The sequence below is a fragment of the Chroicocephalus ridibundus genome, chromosome 2, assembly GCF_963924245.1.
Source record: "Chroicocephalus ridibundus chromosome 2, bChrRid1.1, whole genome shotgun sequence".
NCBI lineage: Eukaryota > Metazoa > Chordata > Aves > Charadriiformes > Laridae > Chroicocephalus > Chroicocephalus ridibundus.
The window spans coordinates 30,501,525-30,516,670 of NC_086285.1; the positions used below are offsets into that span (position 1 = coordinate 30,501,525).

At 37.7% G+C, this 15,146-nt stretch overlaps 1 protein-coding gene across 1 annotated transcript in view; it reads right to left on the reverse strand.

The window, feature by feature from the left end:
- THSD7A (thrombospondin type 1 domain containing 7A) overlaps positions 1 to 15,146 on the reverse strand; it is a 295,731-nt gene that overhangs the window by 34,136 nt on the left and 246,449 nt on the right. The window contains exons 15-16 of the mRNA XM_063324919.1: positions 12,566 to 12,829; positions 707 to 885 (exon numbers count right to left, since the gene is read on the reverse strand). Of these exons, the coding sequence (XP_063180989.1) occupies positions 707 to 885; positions 12,566 to 12,829 (443 nt within the window). The remainder of the gene's footprint in view (positions 1 to 706; positions 886 to 12,565; positions 12,830 to 15,146) is intronic.

Genomic DNA, 15,146 nt, shown 5'->3' on the forward strand with positions numbered 1-15,146 from the left:
GTTTTTCTTTCTAAAACTCTCCAAGCAAACAGGAGCAAACAAGCTCCGGGGGTTTGACTTGGACTAGTGCTGAACTTGATCCTAAAGACTAAATGTTCATTAGTGGTCAAAGAAGTCCCAGTGTGCTTTTGGATCACATTTTCTGGCTTAGTTACACTACAAGAGGATTCAGACTGTGCAGCCAGACTGAAAAATCAAGTGCGGTTAGTGAGACCACTGGGAAATCGACTTCAGAAGCACATTCCGGATTGGAACTGCAGTGCCAGGGCAAGTGTACCTGAAGGTCAAGCTTCAGCTTGACTAAACCCACTAAGGGACACTGAGATGACATTGTGTGACTGTTTGAGAAGTTTTAATTTGCTTTCTGATCTCAGATGGTCGGGGAACAACACTAAGAATCTTACCAGTTTAAAACATTTAGCCTGTTATAAGAGAAGATCTTCAGAAACATGGTCTTCACAATGTGCATGGTAGAATGTTTTATTGTCTGCGGTTCAGATAATGTGCTAAGTTCTTGCAGATGAAGAATTAATGAAGGCAGATCCTATGCTGACTGAGGAAATCTAAGCCGTCACATATTCCTCCTTCTACCTGCATCTGCCCCTTATGTTCTATAGTTTTTCTACATGAACAAACAATACAGCTGAAAGGGTTATCTGAGGTATGGAAAAAGCTATATCAAAAATGTAAATTTAAATCAAATTACCTGATTGACGTGATCTAGCTTTGGACAAGGTCTTCCACCATTGTAGGGTTTTTCACGGAGCCATTTAGACCGAACTTTTACCCCACTCCCACAGGATTTACTACAACGAGACCAGTTGGACCACTCACTGAGCTTGCAGTCTGAGGGACATGGAATAATACAGGCTTCCTCAATATAACCTGTGGGAATGGAAAAGAAAGTGAAATCTCTTCAGCATGTCACACTGCCACTTCTCCCTGAAGCCCTCGTCTACTTCATTTAGATTGTCCAAAGTTTGACTTGACAGGACTGTGTGAATAGAGAGATTTCTTCATCATTAGGGCTAAATTAAATTCTGCAGAAAATTGACACATATAGCTGGAGACCGTGTTAGAGGAGCAGCTGAGCATCCTCACTGCTATCTGATTATGGATTCACACTCACCAGATTTCAGCATTCAAACTTTCTGACAGCTACAGTGTAATTGACACTAACCCATCTCTTGGTTGCATCATCCTTACGCTGTGAAAACAATGGGGTTTTTTTAAGGAAAAAGGGTTTAATTAAAAGCTGCTCCATAATCATATCGAGTAATTGAATTGCAGTTATACTCAAAAATCCAACTGAATCAAAAGATATGCATCTTACCAGCCTGGAGCAAGGGAACTTAACACCTTGTGACCTTTCTAAGGCTAGAAAGAGAGAGTGGCCTGCCACGTTAATGATCTGTCGATTAACAACCATCTGCCCCCAGTAGCACACTGAATAATTGCACTGAATGGAAAAGCAGATGTTTGGTTTGGATAAGTCATCGGTCCTGAGAGGTTGGAAAGGAGTATGACACGGTCTGCTGGGAGTAACATAAGGCCTCAATTCACTGAATAAGTGAAAATGTCTTTCTTTCAAAAGCAACATATGCCCTATCTCTACAGTATGTGTCATTTACGCCGATATTTACGGCTGAAGCTATAAAACCTCAAATAAAAAGCTGGCCTTTACTGCAATTTTACTACAACTATACCCTAAACCTATATGAACTCTCCTCTCCCCTTTCCTGTGTCAGATCAGCAACGCAATTACTGTTGGCAATTGTTCACTTTAAAGAAACCTCGGTGTATTTAAAAGTGAGTTAAAATATTTGATGAACACAGTTGCAAAATTAACACATACTTGGGTAAGATCATTCTCAAATGCTTGGCACAGTTTGCTAGGCATTGTTTCAAATGTTTCTCACATATCTTAAATTTTTTTTAGTTTAAAAACAATCACTGCCATTTTCTTTAGAGCTGATGCTAGCAGCTTTATGTTTTTAACCTCTACTCATAAGTAAAGCTATTCTGTCTCTTCTAAAAGCAACCAATACCAAAGAATCACAAGTTGTGTAAAGAATAAAATTACTTAAAGATTTCAATTCTATATACTTATTTCTAGTTGCTTCCACTAATTTGTTTTAGATATAAAGAACAGAAATGTGTTTTTTCTAAACATACAGTAACATTCAGAATATTTTATGGTCAAATTTAGGTGATGTTTTTACCCTATATAGCTTTCCTCTGGAAGTGTTAAATAGTTAAATAAATATACAGAGCACATCCTGAATTTGAGCACCGTGGAACTTCTGTTGACCAAATGTATGTTCCTTAAAATGGCTAGAATGTTATTATCTTGAATTATAAGCATGTTTATTAAATATCTGTCCCCATTTGATTGGTCAGCTTAGTAATATTGTATGAAAGGTACACTGTGTTAGACAAAATATATTTTTGAAGATCATATCACTGCGTATCAGAGGTGGTGACATAGATTGCCCTGCAGTAGTAAATGCTAAATTGATTACATTTCACCTTACCTGACATCTCTGAGGGAGCCTTAGAAATCAGATGCACCCGAGCTCAGAGCCCCATCCTACACTGAACTTTGATTGCATAAATATCAAACTCTGTCTTCACCAGAAATGAGTTTTTAACAAGCCTTCTTAGGTGCTATAGAAAACCATATACTCATACAATCAAGAAACTACTGAATGAAAATGGACAATAACAAAAACATTAAAAGAAACAATTCCCTCCAAGCAATAAAATTAAAGAAGTGTTTAGTGATATTTATTGTCTGATAGAAGTGAAAATTTTACTGCTCTTTATGATTTATTTTTTTTTAGATTCTGAAATGCTGCCTTTACTTTCAAAATAACTTCTAAGTAATATTTTTCTGTAGAAACCTTTCTACTATAATAAAATTATGCCATTTAGCTTTTGTTGAATTTCTGCCACTGTGATTAATGTCTGGAAGAAACCAATTTAAGTTGCTTTAAATATATTGTACATTCTTAAGTTGGTAACTTTAAATGGTACAGGCTGCTTCAGGAAGACTTTATTTTAAGGACTGCCATAAACCTCTGAGCTATTTTAAATTTGTCTTAATTAATCTCAAAGGGATCTTCCCTTTGGCCCAGTCATAGAAAAAGATCTCCAGGATGTCACGATATTTTGGGACTTGGATAACTATAGCACGGGAATACATAGCCAACCAAAAGGAATCTGTGTGGAACATACTAAACTAAAATGATTGACAAATTAGAAACTATTTTGATTTATTTCCCTTCAGCCCATCCAAACGAGAACAGTGGAGACATATTTTTTTTGAGATAATGAAAATGTTAGCCAAAAAGTTAAGAAGCTTTTCAGAATCTTGCAAACGGACATGGCATGAAATAGATTATTATATAAGCAGGTGACATTTTAATTACACTCATCTGTAGTTCAAGTGATTCCATAAAATATCAAATGAAACCATACCACTACAGCAACATTTTTTCTCACACTGTCTACGAAATATCTACATTAAAGTTAGTCACTAAAACTCCTTTAGCATAGAATGCAATAAAGCCAGAACAGTATCATATTACAGGTATAGTGTCTTAGTAAGAGTTATAACGTGGAAAATTACAAACCTGTTTGTTAACATATTTGGAAAGGATGCAGTGGACCAGCTGACATTTCCCACCTACTTTATAATGAAAAATATACTGAACTGCAATTTTATATTGGGTCCTTAATCCTACAAGCTTCTGCTCACCATATAGCTCTTTCCTATGCCACCCCTGGGTTATCTGGCCTATGATCCCCTCCTCTCCCTCCTTCCTATTTCCTCAGAAAAGCTGGCATCAAGACCCAAACTCCACATGTGAAAAGTAACCAGTGGAAGAAGAATGGAAGAAAACACATGAAGAAGAGAACAAGAATGGAGTCAATCGCTGAAGGCATGAAAAGAAGCTCTACAAGGTAGGAAGGTTTGGGGCCACTGGAAATGTGGACCATTTTTGGAGAGCAGAGAGAAAAACAGTTATTATTATGCAAAAAACATAAAAAACTCCCAAGTACTGTTAACACTAAGAACACTGGATAAAAAATAGGTCAAGGACATGAACAGAACAAAGGGATCCAGAAAGGAGTTTCACAGCTTCCAAGCCTTCTCCAAACAGAAGGAAAAGAAAACAAATAAGTGAAGTCACTTTTCATGGCGAAGAGTCAAAAGTCAGAACAACAGAGGAGACACAAGACAAAAGAGATGCTGAGGAGAATAGAAAGGGTAAGAAAGGACAGGGGGAGGGAAGGAAAAAAAATGGCTCAGAACATAGAGTCAAGAGAATTGTAAAGACATACTGTGTAGGGATAGAAAACAAAGAAAGAGGAGAAAAGAAATAAACAGCCTGCCAAAAGTAATATCTTGGTGTAGCACCATCAGAATGTGATGCCCTCAAAGAGCCTACTCTGATATATCTTAACCAGACAGCGAAATATAATGAAGAATGTGCCCACAAATAAAAAGGGAAGCATTAAAAAGACTGCAGTCTCTGATTTTAATTCTATAGGTAATTTGTGTGTAGAATGAGAATGACCCTGTTATATCTGACATTAAAAAGTTTTTGGCATCTTCATCCCTTGGCATCTGCTTTTCCTCTCAGGCACCTCACTACTTCTCTCGACAGACTATTGAACATTTAGCTGTGCCACTGGACTCCCTTAGAACCCAGGCAGAAGCAGACTTCAAGATGCTTGCAAATATTTCTGTAGCCAAGAAAGAAGACTGAATTGAAAAAAAATATAAATTACTTGTTCAAATGACTTGTTCCACTCCACTTACTACCCATCTAATGGTACTTTTCAGAAAAAGCTTCTCTGAAGCATGTCATCACCTCAGATGCCTTTCTGTGTGTATGATGTCAACGTAGCTTTTAGAGTGACTAAGGATGATAATCTCCAGAAGTTCATAGGAATCGCCCCTCCCCTCAAATCCAAGAAAGTAGGTTTTCAGGAACTTTGAAAAGCTTATAATCTTTTTTTTTTCCTTTTTTTTTTTGTTATTTTTGTTAAATTTCAGGTGCTTGTATTTGTAAACTTTGTTCATGCTGTAAAAATTTTAGCAAGTGAGAAGAGAGTGAATTGTGATATAGAAAAATTACTTAGAAAACAAAGAAGCACAGAAACCAGACATACGACATGCAAATGGGACTGGTGATGCAGATACATAGTTTCTGACATATAAAGGACATGAATGAGCCATTTTTCACTTTTCAGTCTTGTTTCCACTCTGATCTAATCATCCTTGCAAGGGTGCCCCTTGTGTTAGACAGTGTAAAATCTTATTAAAGAAACAGTCCTCTAACTGGAGGTGTTAGGTGGTGTGGAGGTGGGTGTCTGTATGGCGGAATATCACACAATTATATCACACAGACAAGTTATGGAATATAATTGCAGCAAATGGAATGCTAGAGCCTTGAGGTTTACAGAACAAGAAAGAAATTACCAAGGTAGAAATACGATAGATGCAGAGAGAAGGAAAGAAAGAGAGCAGAGAAATGACTATGAAGAAGAGCTGAGGAAAGGAGTGTGACGGTTGGGGAGGGACAGTGAAATAGAAGACCAACACTGTAAAGGCTGAAAATACGTTCTCTGGACATCAGCAGTTCTTGTTTTGTCTGCTCTTCATCCTCCTGACTAAAGTCTTTCATTGCATGCTTCCTGCAGCTCTCCTCCCTAAAACATCTAAGGGTTGGAGAGGTGAGATCTTGGGATACTGTGGTACACAGCATTGGCCCTGCATGGTCCAGAAGGGTACTGGAAAGAGACGCCCATCTTTTAAGGCCTATTCCTTTTCCCAGTGGAGTAGTTCTTCAATTATTTCAGCACCTATCAGCTGAACTTCACAAGGCTGTGAAATGGGCAGTTGTCTGCTATAAGCAAGAACATGGTTATTCTATCATTAAAGATTTATTACTGAACCACAATTTAACAAATGGCTCTGAACCACTAGGAGTAGGGACTGAACTCATTATTAAAAGGGAAAGGTTTACTGTCCCATTGCTAATTGGCTATAAAATCTGGACTCCTAGAACAAAGTCATTAACAGATGTGATGGATAATTTATAATGGAGGACTTTAATGGACTTCACACTTTGTCTAATGACAAAGCAGGTTAAGGATATAAGATTTTTCCCCACAAACTGCACCAGCAATGTGTAAGAACAGACTGACTACTTAAGTTGAAGGGTGCAGACATAATGAACGTCTTAGAAAGTGTTTACATGAGTTCTTTTGTCCTTAGGACTGACAGTTATGCTCCTGCTTTCATGACTAAAATGTCATGCTAAGTTTCCAAGAAAAAAATCGCAATGTCAGAACAGTTTATGTTCTATAACACAGATTTTTTAATTATTTTTTTTTTCAAGGAAATACAAAGTTTTTGGATCTCATCTTCCAGAGCAAAGAAAAGTACAGTTACTTGCATTTCACTTGTAACAGAATGTATGTATTTCTTGAGACTATTAGTATTTCTGCTTAGCCTTGGAAACATAGATTAAACTCCATGAGATTTTTTTCTTTTTTTTTTTTTTTTCAGGACTACCCTTCAAAGCCTCAAAATCTGAGAGCAATTGTTAATGCTTAACTGTCTTCTGCATCAGCAGTTCTGTCTCGGATGAACTGACTACAGGTCTTTGGGTTGATGTATGACTGCTCCATGACTGATGTCCTGTTGACAGGGCAGACACGGTGGCACCATAATGCAGAGAACTAAGCTAGTATTTCTGGTTCAGGGTGATAGGTAGCACATTCCTTGAGAACACACAAGAGGACACATATGACACCTTGTATATATTAAAAAAAAGTATTAGAAAAGATACAAGCTACGAAACAGCAAAGTAGCCTAATAACAATTTGAGAACCTAAACACACTACCATGCTAGATTAGAATCTCTTATGAAATATATTTATTTTAGAATAAACATGTGGCAGAAAGTCTCAATTAAATTTTAACACTTTGTTATTTTTTGTTGGTAAATTTGCATTGCTTCAGGTTAGAATACTGAAAGTGAAAAAAAAATTAAAAAATCTTAATACAAGTGGATGCAGCAAGTTCTAACTGACATCTTGGACTCTGTAGACTCTGTTAAAACATATGAGATTTTTACTATCGAATACATAAGGAATTAAACACAAAATTCCTTGATTCATATTGCTACTCCTAGCAGCTGTTGTAAAAGTATCCACTGATACGCAGATATTCCTCTCTAATCCCCCACATAAGCCTTGTAGCCATGGAGAGCTTTGTGGAGTCAGCACAAATCAATGCATCTCATTTAATTAATGCTAAAGGGGGAAATAATCTCACACTAATAAGGCAGCAGACAAACTATCCTGGACTGGTTGAATGTGCCTAAGGTCTTAACAGTAAACTGACATGAATTAAGAAGGGTAATACGACCTATATAAAAATGCTGCATCTGTCTGCCATGCTACTGTGTTTGCCTTCACTACACACACACAAACACAAGCACCGCTTAGCTTATGTGGGTCATGATTCACAACTGATATATAATGGAGGAAAACTAAATATTGAAGAGTAAACAGTGTATTTCATAAGCGTGACAGTGGCCTGCTTTTGATTTTTTTGTGATGAAAATTCCAAGGTACAGTTTAAAGAGAGACTTTCTTTCAATTTTGTTCACAAATACGCTGAAACAGATTGGCGGCAGACATATGTCATTATCCACAGAGCTCTAAGTATACTAGTGATGACAGGGGTAAAGCTATGAAAAACAACTGCTGCTTTTCTGATGGGGAAAAAAAAAACAAAAACAAACCTCTCACACTTGACTATCAACCGAACTATACATTTTTGTATTTCTCCAGTATAATTTCCTATGTAGTACTGAAACAAAGCAGGAACCAAAAAAGGGGCAATTTATGTGACTTCCATTAAGGAAATCAGGTAAAAACAGCTCAGTTCCCACTCCTAGCTGACATTACCGCATCTGCTGATAACTGTCAGCTGTTAGCTCCTGCCCACACTCCGCAGAACTGGAATGGCTGAAACATACCAGCGGCAGAATATTTCAAATGGCTGCTGAATGGAGCTAACTCTTTCATCACTACATTTAGCTCAAATTTGAAAGAAAATCTTTTGAAAAGAAAAACCAAAATATTAGGCACATCTAACACTGAAAAAAAAAAAAACCCAGATAAAAAAGAAACTAAGAAAAAAATCACCGCGTCCCTCCGCAGCTGAAGTTTGAGAAATCTTTTGAAGTACCTGTTAAGCTACACAAAGCTAAGGACCCTCTCAAAACGACTCTGCCCTCTGCTTATCCAGTGTTCTCATCTAGCAGTAACAACAGATTTACTTAAACTTATTTTGCCTTTTCTTTTTTTCAGACCTATGATCACTCCTGTCCTTCTGAGAAACTTGTTCGTACTGGGGACTTTATCCCTGCCCCCAAAATTTCAAAGATTATTGCAGATTAATAGACCCATCTTCTTATGGGTCCATGAATTTAGGTGCCTGCCTTGTGTTGCATCATTCCTTTAGCTCCATGGTGCCTAGGAAACTGTTAGTTAACTATTCTCAAATCTTTTGAAAAACAGATGTATCAAGTAGTAAAAAGAGCTCTGAAGTATTTATTCTTCTGCGTCTGTTTACCTTTTCTTTCCTGAGTAAGTCAACAGAATCGTGATTATAAACACACAGCATTTAGCAAAACAAACAGCTTATGAATTTTTTGGCACTGTGGAGCAGGTCTGTCTTCTCATTCCTCCCACGCAAAACAGCATGACTTGCAACACTGACCTGCTCATAGCCTCATAAATTTACACAGCAGTATTTATACAAAACTTCTGACAGTCTCACAATTTGAGTTTCATGTGGCGTTTTAGTATATCACACAGCATATCCCATGATATATTAATAACATCAGTGTGGGTGTAGTTTGTCCTGCTTGTCAGATTTAGAGGATGTTGTCACAGGTGAAGAAGTACAGCTATCCTCATTTCCCACTTCACGATTTCATAGTGTCAGAAGACAACAAAAGTGCAAGTAAAATTTCGACACCGCACAGGAAACATCTTCCCTTAAGTAATGGTCTTGATTTCTCTCCTAGTCCAAGCTACTTCACCTAATCATACCCCATAAAACCTGCAATTACATACTGTACTACTTGGAAAAGAAATATCAGACTCACAGGAACTAAAACAGAGTTTTGAATAAAGGAGATAACATAGCAGACACACATGACTCTTCCTCTTTGGATCAGTTACAAAATTAGCGAAAAATCCAATGCTATCATTTCCGTAGGGAAATAAGCAACTCTGCTAGAATTTAAAAAAATAACCCAAGCAGGCTTGAATTATGAGTCCTGTCAAGTTTAGCTTGAAAAACTAAAAGCAGATTGATGGGAAGCTATGAGGCACTTCTATTTGCTAGCAGGTGGGGTACCTATTGTGATACCACAAAAGTCCCTTGTTGATTTGGCATAATATAGCTTTTATGCTTGTTCTTAAAGACAAAAACAAACAGCACACTGAAATCCAGAGATGATGCCAAACTGAAGAACTGTCATACACCAAGGGCATGAAAATAACAAGAAAAACATCATAAATACTGGTAAGATATAAAATAAGATTTAACTGGCAAAACAGCAGCTTATACGTGTTGAGAAAAATAAAACAAATCATCAGAACGTAATCCATGAATACAAAGCAGATATTCAGAAAAGGCAGCAAATATATACTGAAATTAGATTGAAACATCTACATCATCTATTCTAGCCCCCTTGTATCTGCAAAACTGTGCTAAACCTGGAGAAATGCTGAAGGCAGACAATAAATTAGGTAAGCCTTAGAAATATTCTGTACTATGTGTGTGTACAACACTCACCAGTTATAGATTTTTGTTCCAGAAGAGCTACTGGAAAGGAAACCATAATTTTAGTGACGTATTCCTTAGCATCAGTTTAATTCCTTACCACCAAAGTCAGTTTAGATACCTCATTCCTTGTACACCTGAAATTCCTGTCAAACAATTTTAGGAAGTGCTAGGAATGCAGGGTTAGTTCAACCGCACTTCCAAGCTTCATCGGCCCATGCACCGCACCATGGACCAAGATAAAGGCACTCTCCCTCAAATGGAACTGATGAGAAAACACACAGAATCAGAGCCAGACACCTTAATAAACAGATCTAGAGAGAAAGAATTCAAAACAAAACTGAAACAAAACCCCAAAGGATTCAGGCTTCCCACCCTATAGTAAATACAGTAATGACTCACAAACATTTACAGTTTACAAAGGAAGCTAAAAGAGACTCATCTCCAGTGAGAAAAGTGGGACAGAACTGTAGAAAGAAAAAACAAAACAAAGCAAAGCTATGTTGTGTTTTGGGAAGGTTGCCTGCTAGTGTTAATAGCATGTAAACAGTCATCCTGGGCATAGTAGGCATAATAACAATACACTGTTAGTAGCTTTTCCACTGGATTATTATTCATTGTGGTCACTCTGAGTGTACGTGACATTCACTGATAAAATCCATTAGATTTGAAATTGCTATCATGAAGGGCTACAGGGTAAACAAAGATGGTTGAGAATATCCTTTTCCCCCCATTTTTAATTCCTCTTTTATATGTCTCTGATTCTTACAATGGAGCTACACCTCAACGTGCACTGCCAGGGCTTGAAAGCAGCTACATCCATGCTTGTTCTACACAAAGAAAGAGTTCCCACCTCTTTTTGCAAGCTACTCCAAGCAGCACATTACCTACCACATACAACTCCTATAATTTGCTTTTGCACAGGCAGCTTCTCCCCTCCCTCGTGGCTGTTGACACAAAACCTGACAGTCGCCATTCTTCAAGTCAACAAAAACTGACTGGCAGTAGGCCATCAGACACTCTAGTTTCCCCTGCACTTAAGTTCTTTTATTATTTTCCACTTTTGAAAGGTCACTCCGGACCTAATGCTGAAAGAATACTAATTCCTAACATAGTGTCACGTATAGTTAAAGTTTTAAAAAAATCAACAATGAAATAGGAAAAAGTTTCAGTTCTGTATTTTATAACAATGTGTTCTGAATAATTCAGATTGTTCCATGACTCTTTTTTTCAGTGTTCGCTACCAGATTTCTGAGGAGCTTTCCAATTCCCTCAGGACAAATCCGAAGCCAGGCAGATCGACTGCTGGTCGTTAGAGGTAGCTGCATCTTTTGGTAAATGGTCCTGGTCAGGCTAAGCAAGTGTGGCACATCCTCGTTAAACTACACAAAAGAACGAAACAAAATCTTTCTGCGCCTCAACGCAGAGCAAACAGCTGAGAACAGAGTTAAAGAACATTCTCAGAGTAGAATGAGAGATTTCCTGTCCCATAAGAATTTGGGATTTAGACTTTGACATTCTGATGTATTTATACAAACTTATCTTTCAGTATGAGTTAACTACAGCAAAAGATGATTCTGAATAAAAATAAACATGAGAGAAAATTCTTCACAAAATTATCTTCCGACTTTGCTTTGAGGTATTAAGCTGAGTGCTCACTTTGTCATTGAATCACAAAGATATGCCCCAGCTCGGCTTGATACATTCAGTTTCTTAGTTATCGTAGATCTAAAGAGGAATTAATAGTGCTAATTAAAATACCCTTAAGTCATTCAATGTCTTTGATTAGCTATTTTAACTTTATCTAAGTAATAAATAAAACTTCTGTTATCTTAATTTAACATTATAAAGTAGAATAGATATACAAATTAAACTTAGATTGACCTTCTAATGGCACTGAGACTAACATCCAGCTTTTCATACCAATATCTCAGATGATACAATTTTGCACTGCAAACAGGAAAACAAATGAACACAAAAATTCCAGTGACATAAACTAACACAATTTTTGCTCACTGAAAATCAGAAAGTGCCAGTTTTGATCCTAACACAATAGATGTATCCACTTTAGGAAGGCAAGGATCGTATCGATATATTCACATTGCTCCTATTCCCCCCCCCGGAGCAATGCAAACACAAAGAATATAAAGTCTTTAAACATTCTAGTTTTACACATGACAGAATTACACAAAGTGTTGTGTGCCGTAGATGTCAGGTCAATGCATGCCTATTAAGGTGCTAAAAAGCAAATGGTAGAGATAAGGCTATTTAAGAAGATTAAAGCTATCTGAAGAATCTGTGGAAATGATTTCAGCCTTTCCAAAATAGTCCTGTGCTGTCCCTGTTTCTTTTTTGAGCATCTGACCCTCCTAAATGGCTTTATTCTCAAATTTGCAGGTGCAGTTATCAGGAAAAACACCAAAATTTTACTTTTATCTGTTAAAATACCTAGTTAGCAATTTGCCATGATTTTACTTTTAAACTTTGCACCGTAGTAATCATAAAAATTAAGTTTACTATTTTCCAAGTCAGCAAAAACATGTGCTGGGTTTAAAGGCATCTTGGGACAAAACAGAGCCTAACCAATAAATATTAATCTGCTAATTCTACCTGTACAGTTATTCTGTTAAATGAAATAAAGCAGATAAGTAAACAGATGAAAGAAAAGAGGTCTATAAATACCGTGACTGTTGCATCGTGATGTTTCCACAAGTCTATTGTTTTGGTCGTAGCACGCCATGGCCTGGTAACGATAGCCTTGTCCACATTCCTTAATGTCTCCTTGTACTTTCATTCCCAGCAATACTTCCAGCTTTCCCTCTGGTAAAATACAGTCTGACCAATTTCCCACAGGCTGAGCACTGTACTTGTCACATGGACAAAACTGATTCTCAATCAGAGGATATAACTGAGAATTTTTGCATTTCTCTCTTTTCTTACTTTTTCCTAGAAAGAAGAAATAATTACTTTAGAAAGTTCGTATCAGTTTACATCTCCCAAAAAATTAATTTAGACTGCTGTAACAAGTGCTTGCACTCAAATACATATGCCTAAAACTAATTACATTAGTCTTTATTCATTTAGGTCAATGACTTGAATTTCTAAATTAATGGATGCCTACAATTTGCACAAAGACAGCATCTTTTAAAATAAAGCCATATATTTGTATTTACTTTGGATAAAGGTGCCTGGGGAGTACAATTTGAAAAAGTTAGTAATTAAACAAATATACACTTTTTCCTCTGTTACTTCAGCAGTGTACAGTCCAATAAAAAAAAATCATCTCTCGATAAAACTCTCTCAAGTTGAAGGAAATTGCAGAAGGAAGTAACATGGATCTTTGCTACAGTAGCACCTTCTTTCAAAATGTCAGAATCCTTTAATTTCATCACCTGTTATCATACATTTGTAAATAATTACCATTCTTCCCCTCTAATAGAATAAGTTCCTTCTGTGAATTTGTCTCTTTTCAAATCTCTCCTCGTTTTCCTTCCCCAACTGGAGCATAGCCTTGCGCTCACCTTCTACTTCCTATTAAATCTATTTTAAATCTTCTCTTTGGTAAAGTTTGCTCAATTTTCCTTTCCCTAATGGACAGATCATATATATTAAGGCAGTAGTCTTTGCAAAAATCTTTCTTTTGACAGCACAACTTCATACTAAAAATGCTTCTTCCTCATTTTCACCATAAATAGTTATGAATTTACTGCAAGGGAGCTTTATGTGTCAGCCTGGGTAGCGCATTGCCACAGAGAATACACTACTGCAGATATCACTGTTTTTGCAAGTTTGAAGAGATAACTCAACTCAGGCAGGGAAGTATCTCAGTGTTAATAGAATCTGTTCTTTCTTACTTTGTTTTTAAAATGAATAAAAAAATTGTTAGTCAGGGTTTTTTTTCTCTTGTGGAAGCAAACCTGGCATAAAGTTCACTGGAGTTATAAGACAGTCACAGTGAGCTTTCTTGAAGATCATGAATTATTCACTGTCCACAGGTTTTCTGATTTACAGAAGGATTAGGGGATAGGGTTTGGATCCTATCACATTCTTTCTGAGGCTGCTAATGGGCACCCCCCTTAGCTAGCCTGCCTCCACCACAGACAATGCAGATTAATTGGCAAATAGCGCTCTGACAGAGGCCGAGTCTCACTCTTGAGGTTTCAGTTATAATTTAGAAGCAGAGCATGGTTTTTTTTCTTTTCATTTCATGCAGAATAAAGAAAAAAAAACAGATTAAAAAAAAGTTGAAGAAGAAAGTGGAAGGGTGGCCATCACATGTCACATGGAAAAGTTTGTGGCAAAGGGTGGGACATCCCTGGAAAAACTTTTTATTCTGTTAACTAAAACCTCAAGAGTTTTCAAGGGACACAAATTAATCGAGTGTCACAAGACAGAACAAAATTAAGTAACATATTGAGCCAGCAGTGTGCCCAGGTGGCCAAGAAGGCCGACAGCATTCTGGCTTGTATCAGGAATAGCGTGGCCAGCAGGAGCAGGGAAGTGATCGTGCCTGTGTGCTCGGCACTGGTGAGGCCTCACCTCGAGCGCTGTGTTCAGTTCTGGGCCCCTCTGTACAAGAGGGACATGGAAGTGCTGGAGCGTGTCCAGAGGAGAGCTACCAGGCTGGTGAGGGGTCTGGAGACCAGGTCATGTGAGGAGAGGCTGAGGGAGCTGGGCATGTTTAGCTTGGAGAAGAGGAGGCTGAGGGGAGACCTCATTGCCCTCTACAACTACCTGAAAGGAGGTCGTAGAGAGGTGGGTGTTGGCCTCTTCTCCCAGGTGAATAATGACAGGACCAGAGGAAATGGTCTGAAGTTGCGGCAGGGGAGGTTTAGATTAGATATTAGGAGGAATTACTTTACTGAAAGAGTGGTCAGGCCCTGGAACAGCCTGCCCAGGGAGGTGGTTGAGTCACCATCCCTAGAGGTGTTTAAGAAATGTCTAGATGTGGCACTTCAGGGCCTGCTCTAGTGACAGAGATTGTAGGTTGTTAGTTTGTGATTTTTTGTGGTTTTTTTTTTTTTTTTTGGTGTGTGTATGGTTGGACTCAATGATCTCAAAGGGCCTTTCCAACCATGAAGATTCTACGATTCTATGATTCTATTGCCTCATGCAGTGATATGAGCTGCTGGATGAAGGCAATGGAAGAGCGGAGAGCACAAAGAACTTGGAGAGCAAACATTCAGACAGGGAAAGGACTGGCTTAATCATAAATCTGACATTCAAGACTGCAGCTAAGAAGTTCAAAAGAGGTAAACCAAAG